General features: G+C 42.4%; 3 protein-coding genes across 3 annotated transcripts; 1 reads left to right on the top strand and 2 right to left on the bottom strand.

Annotated features, from left to right (window-relative positions):
• Nucleotides 1-1,832: 1,832 nt before the first annotated feature.
• Nucleotides 1,833-5,960, bottom strand: aldh9a1a.1 (aldehyde dehydrogenase 9 family, member A1a, tandem duplicate 1). The gene is made up of 10 exons (XM_079220917.1): nt 5,823-5,960; nt 5,344-5,473; nt 5,096-5,230; nt 4,764-4,960; nt 4,073-4,213; nt 3,723-3,911; nt 3,460-3,547; nt 3,232-3,373; nt 2,823-2,935; nt 1,833-2,224 (listed from the first exon to the last, which is right to left on the bottom strand). The coding sequence occupies exons 1-10, from the start codon at nt 5,949-5,951 to the stop codon at nt 2,130-2,132; spliced, it is 1,359 nt and encodes a 452-aa protein (XP_079077043.1). The 5' UTR covers nt 5,952-5,960; the 3' UTR covers nt 1,833-2,129.
• Nucleotides 5,961-7,666: 1,706 nt separating this feature from the next.
• Nucleotides 7,667-10,883, bottom strand: tmco1 (transmembrane and coiled-coil domains 1). The gene is made up of 7 exons (XM_079221113.1): nt 10,700-10,883; nt 9,726-9,803; nt 9,563-9,622; nt 9,380-9,426; nt 9,142-9,209; nt 8,808-8,952; nt 7,667-8,197 (listed from the first exon to the last, which is right to left on the bottom strand). The coding sequence occupies exons 1-7, from the start codon at nt 10,767-10,769 to the stop codon at nt 8,099-8,101; spliced, it is 567 nt and encodes a 188-aa protein (XP_079077239.1). The 5' UTR covers nt 10,770-10,883; the 3' UTR covers nt 7,667-8,098.
• A 2,656-nt stretch (nt 10,884-13,539) lies between these two features.
• On the top strand, nt 13,540-17,719 carry uck2a (uridine-cytidine kinase 2a; the record flags this gene model as incomplete). Its single annotated transcript, XM_079220486.1, has 7 exons — nt 13,540-13,644; nt 14,998-15,157; nt 15,423-15,519; nt 16,007-16,149; nt 16,318-16,415; nt 16,536-16,584; nt 17,583-17,719. 7 exons carry the CDS (start codon nt 13,540-13,542, stop codon nt 17,717-17,719), a joined length of 789 nt encoding a protein of 262 aa, XP_079076612.1.
• Between the last annotated feature and the right edge of the window lie 1,012 nt (nt 17,720-18,731).

Here is an 18,731-nt window from a genome sequence, read left to right as displayed (position 1 = left end):
TGGTATCTCCCGTTCCACCATCTTGCACAAGCTCGGACTGTAGAGAGAACTGTCATTGGTCGACCCGATCTCAGTGTTGCCAGATGCACGATAATTATCCTCCAAATACGACCATTTTGAGCCTTTGGTACGATACTTCGCCATTTCCAATCTGGCAACACTGAGCACCTTGCCACCTCCACTAGTTGCATTGTTTACAACAACAGCACATGACATCTGCAGCGCTACCCCCCGCGACGAAGTGTCCTCTTTTTCACAAACTCAAATCTGGTCACCCTACTTTAGGGCCATATTATCACTTTACACTTGTGTCTTAGGACAATGCTGCGTCATTATATAGAGAGCTGAGATTGTTCTGCAATTTTTGATGTAAAACACATGGGTATCTATCATATGCAAGTGCCTTTAAAAGGAGAATTTAAGAAATGATGTAAAATCGAGAAAATGACCCCCGACTCGAGAGGGTTAACATGCGCTGTGATTGGTCAGTCGGCCAGCGTGACTTTTGTCAACAGAAAGCTACCAAGCTGCTAACAGAACTTTGGTGAGTGAACTGCTTATTTTATTGTGTTTTTAAATCTGCAGTAGCATTGTGTTAATGCAGTGGTTCTCAAACTGTGGGGCGCGCTGCTTTTTTATTTATTTTATTTTTTCAATATACTTTTACATTTTTATAATTTGTATAATCCTTTATTAATCCAACAGTGGGTAAATTATTCTCTGCATTTTACCCATCCTTATTAATTAAGGAGCAGTGTGCTGCTGTGACGCACTGGGGGTTCAGTTACTTGTTCAAGGACACTTCAACACACAAACTATGGGGAGAACAGGGATCGAACCGGCTACCTTGTGGTTTCAGGACGACCACTGGGCTACATGAGAACTTCACATAGTACAGGTCCGTGAGGTCGGCTTTTCTGCTGTTGCGTCTCTCAAAACAGAATACAGATCCACGCTCAACATTGAGCATGAATTGAGAGCAGCCGTATCAAATCTAAAACCCTGTTTTCTATTTTTCCGACCACTCAAAGCACTTTAACACTACTTGTCATCATTCACCCATTCACACCCATTCATACACTGATGGGAGGGACTACCATACAAGTCCCATCAGGACTAACTAACATCCATACACCGTAGGCACAGCTACGGGAGCAATTTGGGTTAAGTGTCTTGCCCAAGGAAACATTGACATGGGCTAGCGGAGTGTCCTCAACTCTCTCCTCGTGTTTGTGTAATAGGCAGATCATTTAGTATGGCCTCCACTTCACATAACAGTGTGAACTCCTTCATCCTCCTAACAGTGTTACAAATCCTCCTGACCATACATGTGATGCACTCCCAAACGGGATCCAGCAGGAGGAGCGAAACTCCATCTAATTCCTTCCTGTGCCTTAATATTTTTTATTTGATTGTGATCTGATAAACCTACAGCTTCTCTTTCAGCTCCCACACAGTTAGTTACGTTGTCCGATCTCATCGTAGAAACTTGTCCTCGTCACCATCTCCAAGCTGAAAGGCAGACGAGTCGGCGTGATGACGATGACGCCACTTGATAACTTCTTTAAGACACGAAAAGGCTTCAAACTCCCATATATGATATTTACTCATATTAAATATTATGTTGTAGAGCCAAATGTTAAACTCTCCAACGCTTCTGAACTGGAAGTGCCACAATGATAACTAATTTCCGGGTTTTGAAACTCAACTGCAGCGCTCCATTGTACAGAAATGTTCACATCAGCAATTGGATATTTGTAAAAATGTGAATGATGATATATATGGTGAATACTAATGTGTTGGTCAGATGTCACTCAAGAAGTGGCAGCAATTCATCTTTTATTCTGAAGCAACAAACAGCCAGGCATAGACTTTGTATCTAAAACATTTTACTTTGATCAAAAAGGTGTTAGTTGTCCAATAGTGTCCCAGTTAAGCATGTAGTATACAAATTTGCACAGAGACTGATTAACCGTGATTTACAGTTCCCTAAACATGGAATTTCTAATTCGTGAGGCACACAGTTAGTTTGACAAGGAATGTGTTCATTTACTTGACATGACAGAAGAGAGCAGTTAAGCGTTTAATCCACAGTTATGACACAGCCGTGTTAACTTGGTGCGGGGAGTTCAGAAGAGGCTGTCGACGTCGCCCATTTCCACAACTACTGTCTTCAGCTGGGAGTAGTACTCGATGGTCACCTGGCCGTTCTCTCTGCCAAAACCTGGTGCAGCACAGTAGATATCCGTTTTAGTGATTCACCCTCCTTTCATTCAGTAAAGATAATGCAGGTCACTCGTTGCAATTAAATGTTATACTATGTGTTGGAACAACAATGGGGTTTTGTTGTTTGAGAGAAACACTGAGTGAATGGGGACATGTAGTTCCTTTATTTGAACACAGGGTGGACCATTCAGCTCAAAAGGGCATATAGGTAAGTGTCTGCTAATGAGAACAGGTGTGTGGATGGGAAGCACAATAGTTTTTGACCGTGGTCGAGTCAGCTTCTCGTGCGTTTCAGTTAACATCAAGTGTTGTATCCTGTGTTGTGCTGCAGCATGTAAGCCATAACTTAATTCAAGTGTATTGGACATCGGATTAATGCTATGGTGTCACGGAGCAGAGAATAAATGGATCAAAGAGACACAGCGCAGTGGCCATTGGATTTGTTTGTGGCAAGAACACGCGTCCGAACATGTTCTCCCATTCGCCCACCTAGTGACTCTAAGACTTACATTGGGTAAGGTTGGAGCCTCTACACTATGAATGCATTTCTTTAATAATTCGGAACATTTTAATCTTTTTTTTTTTAAACACCCCACCTGACATCTTGTATCCTCCAAATGGCACTTCCACAGGACTGATGTTGTAGTTGTTGATGAAGCAGGTCCCTGCCTCCAGCTTCTCAGCCACGCGATGGGCTCGGGAAATGTCCCTGCAGTCAGAGGAAAGGAACAAGATTCACTTTGTAAGCATAAAAAGAAAAAGGTCTGTACGCAACTTGACCACACAGTTGGAATGCTGTGTCGTCTGCACTCCAACCTCACAGACTACTGTTGCACAACAAATCACACTTTGTAATTGCAACACTCTTATTTGCTGCTCTGTGGAAACCCTGGACAGCAGCCAATGGGATGCAATATCAGCATTATCTTTGATAGCAAACTGTCAGCGTTGTTAATCAGTAGTTACGCAATCTTCAAAGTAACTGCATGCGTGTACTCTGCTGACCTGGTGAAGACGCCAGAGGCCAAACCAAACGTGGTGTTGTTGGCTCTTCCGATCACTTCTTCCTCCGTGTCGAAAGGCAGCACCGACATGACCGGGCCAAAAATCTCCTCCTTTACACAGGTCATGTCATCCCTGCAGTTGTCTGCACCGGGGAGGGGGAAACAGACTTGGTGTAACACACCAGGACAAGAAAAAAACATCACTATGCGATGGTGTGTCGTCACTTACCAAGCACACAAGGTGCCATGAAGTAGCCCCCTTTCAATTTGGGGTCACTGGGGACAATAGGCTCTCCTCCACAAAGCACTTTGGCTCCCTTGGAAAGATAGACATATTAGTCAAAAAATAATTATGGGACCCGAGAAAAATATGATTAAACTTCACACAACTGCTCTGAGGTCTGTATGAAAGCACTGGCGGTACCATCACAGCAGATTCATTCTCAGATAAACGCATCTCAGCGGTTGATAAATTGTTCCACAGGGATTAACCTCTTTCTTGGCCTGGCTGACAAATCCCAGCACTTTCTCCAGGTGCGGCTTGCTGATGAGCGCGCCCATCCGGGTGCCGTCTAACATGGGGTCACCCACAGGGATGGCCTTGGTCCTTTTCACAACTTCTTCAAGGAACTGGGGCATGATCTCTCTTTGCACGTACACTCTGGTGCCGTTGCAGCAAACCTATATATATATATTCACACACACACACACACACACACACACACACACACACACACACACACACACACACACACACACACACACACACACACACACAATGAATGCATTGGATCAGGTCATGCAACGACGCCGTACAACACAGAAATGACCCAACGCCTCACCTCCCCCTGTGTCAGGAAGTTTGCCATAAGCGCGCCCTTCACCGCGTTCTCCAGCTCACAGTCTTTGAAGATCAGGAGAGGAGATTTCCCTCCGAGCTCCAGAGTCACCTGCTTTACCCCTTTTGCAGACATTTCCATGACCTAAGGGCAAGGAGAACACCCCGGGCATTAACTACAGGGACCATTGAATCCTCCTGGAGCACTTAAAGAGTTATGCAAGAGCACAAATAGTTTTACATTGCTTCAATATTTCCCCAATACTGCTATATTCTATTTTCCCAGGATTCCAGTGTTTGACATTAATTTCACCGCGGTAAAAAAAAAAAAAATGTATGTGATCAATGTCTCGTATCTGCATCAAATTGTGCTTAAAGTCGTATTATTGTTGTGTTGTAATGCAGTGCAGACCTTTCAGAATCAAGCTAAATTCTAAAGATTCTCTCTCTGGCAACAATACATGCAGTCAGAATCAGAATCAGCTTTATTGGCCATGTGTGTTTACACATACATGGAATTTGACTCCGGTGTCACGTAGCTCTTCGTACATACATACATACTATATACAACAAACAAGATAAATATAAAAAAGACAACAGTAGTCAGAGTGTATGAGCAGTGTGATCACACAACGATCACGTCTTTCCAAGTTGGGTTTAATCATGCAAAAAGCTCACTGGTTCGATCTCTGCACCTTTTTGCCCGTGGGCACACTGCCGGTGAAAGATACTTTGGCGACCGTCGGGTGATGGCAGAGCAAGGTGCCGGTGTCTGCCCCGCCTTGCACCACGTTGAAGAGCCCATCGGGTACCCCCGCCTCTTTGTAAATCTCAGCCAGAATGACGGCCGTCACAGGGGTCATCGGAGACGGCTTGAATACCATGGCGTTACCTGAACACAACCGCATTTTAACACTGCAGGTCAAAGTTCTAGGGGACACGTTATCGTTGGACAAAACAGTCAGAAATAATGACTTCAAATCTTATTAAAAAAGAAAAGTGGTAAGACACACTGTCAGACACTCACCACATGCCAGAGCAGGAGCGGACTTCCATGATGCGATCTGGAAGGGGTAGTTCCATGCACCGATTCCCACGCACACGCCAAGGGGCTCCCTCCTGGTGTAAGCAAACGATCCGCCAGGAAGCTGGATGTGCTGGCCTTTGAGGAGCAAAATACAACTTTAAAAATAAAAACTTTCTTTTTATCTTTTGTAAAAAAGAAATATCTCACTTTGTTTTTATTTGACAAAAAAAAAGTGTTTGTGCACCCACCTGCGAGTGTACCAGCCAGGCCAGCATAGTACTCAATGCACTGCCAGGCAACATCAATATCCACCAGCGCTTCAGTGATGGACTTGCCATTGTTGATCACTTCCAGTTTTGCGATTTTCTCCCTTCTTTCCTATTTGCATTGGAATAACAGAAAGAAGAAGAAAAAAAAAAGCTGTAAATGCAAACTTTGACCAAACTGTTTGAACATATACGGGGTCATTTGGTGTTATTACATATTTGGCTTTAAGATGATAAGATGACTCGGATAAATTGAGGTTAAAATCCAAACCTGCTTGACATCAATATGGCTGCACAGACACATAGAAGGGTTGTATTGTGCAAATGTAGGTCGGCAGTAGAAGGGGGGGCATGGTAATGAATAACTAGTGTCTTACACGCTTGCCAAAGTGTGCTCCAATTTGCCTTGTGCAACACTGAAATCTGGAAATCCAGACTGGATGATTATGAACACAGCTAACCCTGATAATGCGGGCGGCCTCCAACATCACCCTCGCCCTCTCCATGCCGGACAGCTTGCGCCATTGTAGGTAGGCGCCATGAGCGCTCTTTATGGCCTCGTCCACCTCCTCGGCCCCACAGGGAACCATCTGACACAGGACACGGCCTACAAAAACAAGATTAGCAGGTTTACAGGCTGGCTGAGCTTCAAATAAAAGACATAAGGGTGAAAGAGCTGCATAGAAGTCTCATTTATTCCTACATGCATCCAAGTGGTGCAACCAATCATATGGCTTTAATAATGTTTTATAAGCTTCTTAAAATCATGTGTGAACATGTCACAACATCTCCGTAGTGGTTAAACATGATGCATAATGCATAATTCGGTCAACAATCTTTGGTCTCAGAGTGTATTTGTTCCTAGGTAACGTTAAATCAGTTTAACTGAGGGCAAGGTTAAGATTTATAACGTTTTACTTTTGATCGAATTGTTTGCAATTCTCTCTTTCTCATATATATATATATATATATATATATATATATATATATATATATATATGTATATGTGTGTGTGTGTGTGTGTGTGTGTGTGTGTGTGCGTGTGCACAAACAAATTGGACCAGCAGTTTACTTGATGTCACCACCTCTGCTGTTGTTGCTAATGAGTTTACTCCCATTCTTCACTAAAAAGTATTTTTATAATCAAACCAAATATGAAAACCCTGCTTTTTTTGTTTTCATTTCAAATAAAATATATGTGTGTGTGTGTGTGTGTGTGTGTGTGTGTGTGTGTGTGTGTGTGTGTGTGTGTGTGTGTGTGTGTGTGTACACGCAGTCTGGACCCCCAAATTCAAACTCCAAAGTACACAATCCGTACTTGGTATTGAAAAAGGGCCATAGGCTACTACACAAGTTACTCCACCCCACCACAGAAGAAGAATAGAGAGGGTTTCCGTGCATGACCTCATAGTGAACCTGTCAACCTTTAAACTGGGCTTTAACATATACATCACAAATGTCATTATCAGGAGGCAACATATGGAGCATTACATAAAAAGACGGCAGACTTTACCGGTCGCAGGTTCGAACACGGGCTCCGCGTGTTTCTCCTGCCTGGGCTTCACTCGCTTCCCACCCCAGAAGTTCAGCGGGTCTGAGATCAGCACGGTGCCCGTCGCGGCTGCGGGCATGGCGTCGAGGATTGACTGGGCCATTGTCAGAGGGAGAGGACCTGCGAGGACACGGAGGAGATGCAGCCGAGTGGCCGTGTGACGACGCGGGCTGAGATTTTAGGACAAGGCAACCAACTATACGGTAGCTAACGGTTTGCACTGCCTTTAGCTGAGCTAGCACAAAGTTAGGGCGCTCGGCTTAAACTGGCGGAAGGAAATAGCGGTACGCGGGAGCGCGCACACACATGAAGTGTAGTACAGAGAGTTAGTGCATGCAGAAACATTAACGCAACCTCACCTTCTGGGCTTCACCAGATAGACTGGACCCTCCTGACGGAGATTTCAAGTTGATACATTGTCGCGCCCCCATATGATGACAGGACACGCCCCCTTCATGGTGGGGTGACTCATTTCTGTCTTTGGTTTCCTCGCCCGACAGAGGTTTAAATAAATAAGATTAAAAGGTTTTGTTTGACTGTGTTCTTAAAGGAGCCACGTAAATGGTTTATGTACAAACGTCCCCCCTCATCTATTCTTTTATACGTCCTATTCAGGGCTAGCGACAGTTTTATAGCGTCAAAGTGCAGAGTTCAGAAACGGGACAGCGCCTGTCAAAGTGAGCAACGACGGCATACAGATGGAACGGGGCTTTCCAGAGGGAGAAAAGAAAGGGGGAAAACAAATCTGTAATACTTTTTTTTTTATTTTTTATGAAAACCATTACAGAGTAATCATAAAACTTTATTCATATGTAGGAAATAAGGATACAGACAATGACGATAATACTGACAAACAGATCAGATGTTTCTGCACCAATTAATCATTAAAATCTCAAAACAATGTATGGCTTGTGCTGAACGCATGGTGTCATTTGTATCCTTTTTGTAATCAACGTAATTACGTACTATTTTTTTTTTAAATTCCTAAGCGAGACAATCTTAAAAGTTAAATAAACAAACACCGAGTGAGAAATCCTACAGAAGGCAGTCACACAGCCGCTGCGGCAGATAACGCAGTTGCTCCTCAAGTGCTTGCAGAGTCTGTTCCGGCCGCGCTCTAAAGGACGGAGCCACGACTCCGCACAGTTCCCGTGCAGGAACGGCGCCGTTGAACCCGCCTGGTAATCAGGAAAACTTGGCTGCTTGGGGAGGAGGTCCCAGGAAGCCTCCAGCCTGTTTGGTTGCAGCTCTGGAGGGCGCGAGGCCGAGCATCTTCTGAATGTTCTGCAGAACAAAACAAAAACACTATTGTTTTCTAGCCGAAAGTTCACATGCCAAAGGTATCAAAATAAGTCAAAGTTATTTCAAAACGTTCACAATTGCGTATTACATTATCTAACATTTTGAAATGAGATTTGTAAAACTGTTCCACAATGCACACACTGCCGGAATAAATGTTATTCTCCCATGGTTTTGGTGAATACTCAGTTCTGATTGGCTGTCCATTCATTCCTGACAATGGACTATTAAGTAATTCTGGTTAGTAACCGTTAATTCATAAGAATATATATGATGATAAAATAACATTTCAGGGACATCAAGGAAAACGTACAATAACCTTATATTTGTGCATCTCATTTTACATTTGTAGATCATGTAATACACATGTGTGACCATTCTCAGATCACTTTCACGCTGCAATAACATGCTTGGCCACAGGTTAGCACCAGAGGACACAGCATGTTGCTCTGCCTGAAGAACTAGATGATCAATCTCTTACCCCAGATACAATACATTTGAGTGACCCCCACTCTGAGCTAAAATGTCGTGCTTCTCCAACTTCTCTACACGTTGGGCCACCGCTGCCTCACCCGGAATCTAGTGTTGAAGTTACCTGTCTGATGGACATGGTGCAGAGGATGTAGAGGAAGATGAAGGAGCAGTCTGTGTAATCCTCGCCCAGCAGGTTGCGATGCGACAGTCCCTGGATGTAGGAGAGCGGCACGAATGGCAACTTGGCCACGACTCTTCCATCGAAGCTGAACAAAACAAAGTGGGATGAAGAAATCTGCTTTCACATATTACAAAAGGTTTACTTTGGTCAAATGCAAACCATAATTCCTCATCAATGCCATTTTAAGTTATCTCTTAATTTTGGTTGATTGATTCTATAAATCAAAAGACGAAGATGGAAAAAACAACTGAATGCGACTTGGTGCATCACTTACATGGAGTTGAACATGCCCATCAAAGCTGTGAAGCAGAAGCCTATGGCGAACATGGACTTCATGCGCACCTGCAAACAGAACACACACAAGAAGATGGAGAAAAAAAATTGAACATTTGAAGTTAGATCACACTATAAAATTGTAGGTAAGCCTGTTAATGTCGTCATATAATATGTATTCTGAACTACACCAAAAACAACCATAATCCCAGACATTATGAATACAAATTGCCTCTCACCATAGACAAGTCTCTGTTGTTGTTCTTCAGTTTCTCTTCTTGTCGTTCTGTAACACATTCAGAGGCATACATCACGTATCGAGGAACAAAGTGAGGAAAAGGGGCAGAGATGTCGAGGTTTCTGCTTTCTCGTTTGCCTAAAAGCAACTTATTTCTCAGCTGATTTATTTACGAGGTTCTTACCAATTTTCTTCTTCTGTTGACGTCCTGCATTTTCTGTGATGGTTTCCTTTTTCTTCTCAACTAATATAAAAAACAAGCAACAGAGAATGCATCAAACAGTCGACAGAAAGGCAGTTAGTGCAGGACTGACAGTATGAGGGTCACATATGAGTGAGTTACTTACGTTTTTTGCTTTGTTTTTCCACTTCTGCCTTGAGCCTCTTGTACTTTTCAGTGCGATACACTAAAACCCAGGTAATCCCTGGGGGTGAACATCAGGAGAAGAGGTTTGTTTAGAAAATAAAACAACTCTTTTGGACCACTGCCACTAAGGTGCAACATGGGGTTGAGATGGTATGAATGTATCCGATTTCCCCACTATTGTGGAGTCTTTACTGTTTTTAGCGCTTATTTATAACAGTTGTTTTGATCTTGTTTCTTCTTTTTTTACTATGTCTCTTGTTTGCAATTTACCCTATGCTGCTGTGATCCTGTACATATCCCCACTGCGGGACTAATAAAGGATTATCTTATTTGATCCGATTTAGTATTTGTTGGATCAGCCAACAGCCAGACATTTCTGTCTGATTATTTTAATAAGCCTTTTGTATCATATTATTACACATACCGAGATCACAAAATACTGATACATTCACTGTCCCTGAGAATGATTTACATTTTGCTCACTCATGGAAAAGCAAGACCAATTCTAAATGGTAAATAACATTGTGTGGCCATCTTGTTTCGTTGGTTTTTCATTCAAAGTAGAATTCAAAGTGATTATCAATAAAGCTTTAATAACCGTTTCAACAAAATGTATATTTTAATTTCTCCACTGGGTCAAATTCAGTTTTCAGAGGGAATGAATAACACATCATTTTCACTTAACTTACATTAAAGGAGCGCAAGCGCTTTTATTATGAAAATCTAACCGGAAGTGTCATTAAGCACGAGCTTAGTTAGCTAAATGCGCTGCTAGCACACTACTAGTCCTCAAAAGCACCAAAAGTAGACATTATTCCACGTTAACAACGTAAACAACAAAGATCCGCTACTTAACGGAGACGGGTGCAAAACAAATGGCGCCTCAATGCGTTTCTTGGTAAAGCGCCTTCATACTTGAGCTGCCTGTCGGACTGTCGGGAGGATTTCACTCACCTTCGGCCAACAGCGCTGTGCAAACGGAGATAAACACGATTAGAATAGTATCGGCGAACATGGTGCTCATAATATTTTTCTTGACCCGTTTAGTGTCCGTTTATTGGCCCGTTCATCCGAGCGCAGAGAGAATCGGTTAATCTGACATGAGAGGCTACACCACGGGCCGCGCGCACATCGCAGCGGTCTGAGCTTCACTGGGCTGTGTAGTGTCAGCGTTACAGGGAGGTCATGCGCGTGAAAGTACTTCCGGTTCAACGGCCACAAACTGTTTGACTGTTCTATACATTACATACTATACTATACTATCTATAATATACATACTACATCATGTATGTGTGTATATATATATATATATATATATATATATATATATATATATATATATATATATATATATATTTATATATATATATATATATATATATATATATATATACAGGACTGTCTCAGAAAATTAGAATATTGTGATAAAGTTCTTTATTTTCTGTAATGCAATTAAAAAAACAAAAATGTCATGCATTCTGGATTCATTGCAAATCAACTGAAATATTGCAAGCCTTTTATTGTTTTAATATTGCTGACTATGGCTTACAGCTTAAGAAAACTCAAAAATCCTATCTCAAAAAATTAGAATATCATGAAAAAGTATACTAGTAGGGTATTCAACTAATCACTTGAATCGTCTAATTAAGTCGAAACACCTGCAAGGGTTTCCTGAGCCTTGAAAAACACTCAGCTTGGTTCAGTAAACTAAATCACAAGTATGGGGAAGACTGCTGATCTGACTTCTGGCCAGAGGACCATCATTGACACCCTCCATCAGGAGTGTAAGACACAAAAAGAAATTTCTCAAAGAGCAAGCTGTTCACAGAGTGCAGTTTCAAAGCACATCCACAAAAAGTCTGTTGGAAAGGGGAAATGTGGCAGGAAACGCTGCACAACCAAGAGAGATGCCCGCAGCCTTAACAGCATTGTGAAGAAGAGTCGCTTCCAGAATTTGGGGGAGCTTCAAAGACAGTGGACTGAAGCTGGAGTCCAGGTATCAAAAGCCACTGTTCACAGACGTGTCCGGGAAATGGGCTACAATAGCCATTTTCCCATGGTCAAGCCACTTCTGAACTCAAGACAACGGAAGAAGTGTCTGACTTGGGCTATGGAAAAGAAGCACTGGACAGTTGCAGAGTGGTCCAAAGTCCTCTTTTCAGACGAAAGCAAGTGTTGTATTTCATTTGGAAGTCAAGGCGCCAGAGTCTGGAGAAAGGCTGGAGAGGCGCAAAATCCAAGTTGCTTGAAATCCAGTGTGAAGTTCCCACAGTCAGTGATGGTTTGGGGTGCCATGTCAGCTGCTGGTGTTGGTCCACTGTGTTTCATCAAGTCCAGAGTAAATGCAGCTGTGTACTAAGAGATTTTAGAGCACTACATGCTTCCGTCTGCAGAAAAGCTCTATGGAGATGAGGATTTCATTTTCCAGCATGATCTGGCACCTGCCCACAGTGCCAAAACCACCAGTAACTGGTGTACTGACCATGGCATTACTGTCCTCGATTGGCCTGCCAATTCCCCTGACCTGAACCCCATAGAGAATTTGTGGGGTATTGTGAAGAAGAAGCTGAAAGACACCAGACCCAACAATGCAAATGAGCTAAAGGCTGCTATTGAAGCATCCTGGGCATCCATACAACCTCAGCAATGCCACAGACTGATTGCCTCCATGCCACGCCGCATTGATGCAGTAATCCGTGCAAAAGGATTCCCAACCAAGTACTGAGTGCATTAATGGACATTTTCAAATGTTTGATTTTGTTTTGCTGTTATAAATCTTTTTTTTTTACTTGGTCTGAGGGAATATTCTAATTTTTTGAGTTTTCTTAAGCTGTAAGCCATAATCAGCAATATTAAAACAATAAAAGGCTTGCAATATTTCAGTTGATTTGTAATGAATCCAGAATGCATGACATTTTTGTTTTTTTAATTGCATTACAGAAAATAAAGAACTTTATCACAATATTCTAATTTTCTGAGACAGTCCTGTATATATATCTACACACACATTATAAAGTGTGTAAGTGTGTGTATTGCATGAGCAGGTGCACCCAAAACATGAAAAAAACATACTGTTTAAATGCTTTTATCTCAAATGTGGTAACAGAAACATGTATATGGAGAATGCCAGTCACTGCTAGACTGTGTACAAAAGTCTCAATATGATTTGAGAGATGTTTGTAAGTTTACCGCACAGGAAGCTAAACAAAATGTATTAAAAAAAGGAGATCTATATCTATTGTTGGGGTTACATTATATGGAACAACTTTAACATAAATGTAAGAATGTCTTACTAATTTTTGGTTTTCAAAAGGATTGTTTATCAAGCTATGTTTGAGGGATACGAGTGTGAATTTAATATATTTTCTTATTTAATTTGTTCTTCTTTCTAATATCCTTGTGGGTAACTTCATTGATACGAATATCGGATAGGAGTATATGAGCATTATGCTTCTGCCTTTTCAGTCATATTGCATATTGTAGAAAGGTTTTACTCATGATGTTGTGTGTGATGACTGAATAAAACACTACTATGGAGAGTTCAGTTTAGCATAAGGGGCGCCCACGTTTGCCCCTTTTTTATGCATCTTACCCAACTCTGATTTCATCATCTCGTCAATGTAAGCGTCATCCTTGTACGATAACCAGCGCTTCCCCATCATCGCTTCCTTGAATGCATGCCCATTAACGTCAGCCTCGCCATCATCAAATGGGAGGAGCGCGCGCGTGGCGCGCCGGCCCCCCCCACCCCGTGTGTGTGTTTTTAGAGGGCCGCATCGTGCCGCAGATGAAGCATGGCAGGAGACAGCGAGACAAAGCCAGGTGACCAAGCCGAAAATGAGAGCGTTGGTCGGCAGCCTTTCCTCATTGGTGTGGCTGGAGGGACAGCCAGCGGCAAGGTTGGTAGCCCGTAATATACGCGTTTTAATGCGTATTTCCTGGTATTTACGTGGTGTTTGTTGTATATATATCTGTGTGAACCCGGCATCAATGGATTCATTTGTGTTTGTTTTAAATTGAAGATGACACGCTTTTATTTTCTCTTCTGGAAAATAATCACAATTTATTGTAAATGTTTCAGTCGGAAAAATTAGACTGATGAGTATATAGGCCAGACGAGCGCATATAAACTAGGATAACACGTGGGTTGTCAAAATAGGCCTTTTCTTAGATGGTTAAGAAAGAAGCAAGTGTAATTTGTGGAAATCAGACTTAACGACTCCCATGTATTGCTAACATGTTTTCCCTTTTGTTTTATTCTAAAGGGTGGCAGCGCTCAGAGTAAATGTCAATTAATTAGCAATACCTGCGCAGGGTCTGGCTATCAGCCCCTGAAAATATGAATTACAATAAAAACGCATTTACAGACTCTGAAAAGTAGAAGTTGAAAATAACCAAGCAGCTCTTATGTTGAGATGTGATGCTGCCTGTATGCCATATATTTACAAATTATATATACCCAGAGTTAGATGCGAGAATTATTGTTTCATGATCTGTATTGTTTCTGGTGAGTCTGCTGAAATCTGGATTTTTCTTTTTCTCTTTGTGACACCTATGATATAACCTCTGTCTCAAGCCCCTGCTAGATTTTCACTTCAGCTAATTTCTCAGGTTGGCTCATTGACATAACAATTGTTTCTTCAGTTTCATGAGACCAAATGTCTGAGATGTCATTCTCGATTCTGTATTCAATATTGTGTGGCGTTGTCAATAAGTGTTGTTCTCTCTCTCTTTTGAAGATCAGAAATGGACGCATTAGTTTTATATTTGTTTGCACTGTTGCTTTAGTAGAGTCCGTCCTCAGGGTGTCGTACGCCAAGGCAGAATCAAAGTTGTTATTTCTTCTTATCATGTGCGACAAATGTGTATTCTCCAGCTGCCTTTGAGGTAGTCAAGTGAATCAAGTAGTCCTGCGCGTGGGACATTTTAGACAAAGCAGCGAAATGCATTTACTATTTAAGTACGCTGTTCCTTGTTGGTCACGTAGGTGGATTTTACAGGTGATTAAATCAACCAAACTTGGTTCAGCAGACAGTTGTTTGTGGGTGTGACTTCCTGGTACTGTGCCCTGTTTTCCCCCACAAGAGTAACTGCTCACAGAGCCACCTGCTCTCCCACACATGTTATCTGAGTGCGGAGTAGACGTCTTGTTTTAGTGGGGGCGGCATCTGTGAGTGTATCTGTCTGCCGATCCAAGTTTTTCCGGCCAGTGTTTTGCCATGCCCCTTGTTTTGTTCTCCTCGTGTGACTAGTCGTCGGTGTGCAGCAAGATCATGGAGCTGCTGGGCCAGAACGAGATCGACCACCACCAGCGGCAGGTGGCCATCCTCAGCCTAGACAGCTTCTACAGGGTCCTCACCCCAGAGCAGAAGGCCAAGGCACTCAAGGGCCAGTTCAACTTCGACCACCCAGGTGTGTCGGTGTTAATCACCTCATCACATGCCTCAGTTGTGTTCATGTGTCCTCTGGCGGCAGGGTAATCAAAGATGGACGCCTGCTAGCTTGAGAAATGGCTGTGTGTCACCTGCTGGGAAACGTCTGCCTTGTTCATGCAGGGGCGACTCCAGCTGGTAATCTGGATGCGATTCAGGACCTTGGTGGTGTGGTTGAGTTTGTTTCGTAAAAATCCTGCTGCAAAAATAATATGAACTGCTTTCTTCCCTTTCCCTCTGCATAGATGCCTTTGACAGCGACCTCATAATCGCCACTTTGTGGGACATCAAGGAGGGAAAAACCGTCCACATCCCTGTTTATGACTTTGTCTCCCATTCCAGGTGAACGAGACTTATCAATAAGGCTAGACGGAACATATTTGCATATATTTGTTTCAGCCCAGGCACTATTAAAGAGGACTCCAACGGGGCAGAAACACTAACATTAAATGTGAGAAATTCAGAGCATATCTATGGCCTCTGAGTTGGCATTTTGCAGCGAACAGTGCTGACAGAGCTAGGTCCTACAAAGCAAATATTGTTTTGCCGTCATAGTAATGCTCGCCATATCATAAAGAGAAGCATTTTAAAGTAGACTTAATGTCTACTTTAAAAAGTACTACTTCTTTTTCTGAAATTGGTCTTCATAGTGAAATTAATGGAAAACAATAGTTTCCTGGAAGGAAGGAAAACCATTGAAAATGGAAAACGCCACAGTATGAGCTCATCATTAATGCAAAGTATATCTACCGGTTGTGTAAACCAAAGCTCGGTTCCAATGCACTCTTGGGTGGAGCAAATGTTCCATGTTTTTATGTTATGTCGGCAGGAAGGAGGAGACGGTGACGGTGTACCCTGCTGACGTGGTGCTGTTCGAGGGCATCCTGATGTTCTATTCTCAGGAGATCCGAGACCTCTTCCAAATGAAGCTGTTCGTGGACACTGACGCAGATACCCGTCTATCTCGAAGAGGTGAGACATCCAAGCGCGACAGGTCCCCTCCGGTCAGACATTTTGTGGAAATACGGCAGGTGTATATCTTAGCTCGGCCCACAGATGGCTAGACCGACTCTATAGACTTGCAATAAAATCTTAAACACAAGTAATCCAGTAATCCACCCTGCTCTTCTCTGCCCCCAGTACTGCGTGATATAAGTGAACGTGGACGGGACTTGGAAAGCGTTCTCGCACAGTATATTACTTTTGTAAAGCCTGCGTTTGAGGAGTTCTGCCTGCCAGTAAGGGCTATTCTACATGCACTGTAACACTACGCAACACATTGGCACGCTTGTGCCCATGAGCCTTGACTCATGGTCGAACCGTTTGACCTTTCTGTTTTTCTTTTTCTGACTATTCAGACAAAGAAATATGCTGACGTGATCATACCGAGAGGAGTTGACAATCTTGGTGAGTATTTGTGCTTTTGGAGCTCATAAGCCATAGTTTAGTAATTGAAGCCAAATGTTCGAGGCACTAGTCTTAACAGTGTTATCATAAAGGACGCAGCTGTGTTTGTTGTTGGCCTTCTGAGCTGGGAATTGTGTTCTTAAAACTAAGAAAGCCAAAGCATCTGCTGCTGGGAGAACCAAACCGCTTTGTCTGTTTTGAGAAAGGAACTTTTGAAACCATCCAAAATAAACTGCAAACAAACTACACTGTATAGTCTAAATATCTTGAAGCGGGATACCTACCCTGACCTTGCCCCAGTTTGTGCCTTGTATAATACATTACATCGAGGTCACAGAGCTGAGCAGTTACACTCTGGAATCTTTGAACTGAAGACATCGTGCCATGCTAGACGTGAGGCGGTGCTTATGCTGCATTCACATGGAATCATCATTTTAATGGACGAGAGCAGGGCGCTAATGTTTGGTGAGGTCTGCAGAGAATACGAGCAGAAGTAATGGTAGACTGCACTGCCTTTTTGTTTTTTAAAGTAATTTTTATTTTAAACTTATTGCCACAGAGAAAAAAGGGTGTAAAAAGAGTTTATGGTCCCAATCTCTCCTTTAATACAGCATGATGTTCATTTTGTGAATTATGTTCCCATTGCGAGTAAAATGGATGATAAAGCTGCGTATGCTTTATCGTGGGGCTACCATGTGATTGACAGGTCGATACCAAGGCATCAGCTGTGGGGGATGTCATCGATTTTGCTGGTATTTTGTCAACAAAAGTCAGAGGGTTGCCAAAATGTATCTTCTGGGGTCTATGATTTTCTGTACATAATTTTAAAGGCAATCCATCCAGCAATTGTTGAGATGCAGTATTTTAATTTGGACCACCATGCAGTGAATGAAACGGCAGTTTTCTCAAATAACCATGTGTGTGTGACACAAATGTAATGGTCATGCATAAGGCGCACTAACCGTGGTTAACCCTGTCATCTTTGTCTCCCGATACAGTTGCCATAAATCTTATAGTTCAGCACATCCAGGATATCCTCACCGGCGGTTTGACCAAGCGGCTGAACGGGTGGTTAAATGTTTATGGAACGACACAGAAGCATCCCAACATAGAGTCCAGCAGTCGGCCCCACTGAGTGCAGCTCTCCCCGACGAGACCAAGGAGGTGCTCAACGGGCCGACCGTGCGCTGCATCGTGGCTAGTAAGACACGGCTAATTTCCACGGACACAAAAGGCCTCTTTTCTTTTCTTTTTTCTTCTGTTTGGACTAAATTAATGAATTGAGGGGAAAGCATCCCTTTTGGGGAGTTTAAAGCTTCAGTATTTCTCTTCAGTTTGTGTACTGTATGAGAAAAGGGATGGGGAGAGATACAAAGGGGCTAACTTGCAATTGAATGTTGCTGCTTGCCTTTTACCACAGCACTGACGAAGCAGAAGCTGCTACGCTGTCTAAACAGATTTCAGAACACTTGACAGCCTTTAAGCATACAATGAATGCCGTCAAGCGACATGCTGTGGCCTTACCCTTTTAAAAGGTGCACCGTGTGACCAGACTAACTCCTCTTTGGCCAATGCAACTTGTCATCTGTTTTTTGTTTTCAAAGTCTGTTTAAATCCTAATTTGACCTGTACAAACAGCTTTAGAAGAAGCGTACTAATGGTTGTGATTACAGATATTTGTGTCTTGTTGCTTTGTCTCTAACTGTAACAAACTGAATGAACTATTAGTCAATTTAAGCAACCGATTCCCACCTCAAACCATTTGATTTATGAAATCAAAGATAGTTTACTGTAACTCATTCAATAAGATGTTATGAAATTACCACAATGTGTTATTTTGATTCCCATAAACTTGAAGACTCGGAAGCGTTCGGATGCTAGGTTAATTTGAAAGACACATTAAAAATGGTGTTATTAATGCACTGAGTTGTTTAAATGTCAATAAGTTCAAGATGCCCAATGTAAATGTGCACTGCAAGTGTTTATTGGGATTTGTTTTGTCCTGTGTACATTTTCTCATGATAAAGTTCTCAGGTACTCTTTGTTTGCTTGAGTTGACACACGTCATTTGCATCTGATTTAAAAAAAATAAATAAAAACAATTGTTTACTATCTACTATGAAAAAGGCCTACGCATTATTTTTATT

Source organism: Taurulus bubalis, assembly GCF_910589615.1.
Source record: "Taurulus bubalis genome assembly, chromosome: 7".
NCBI lineage: Eukaryota > Metazoa > Chordata > Actinopteri > Perciformes > Cottidae > Taurulus > Taurulus bubalis.
The sequence above is the reverse complement of the archived record's forward strand: the minus strand, read 5'-3'. Positions and strand labels throughout refer to the sequence as shown.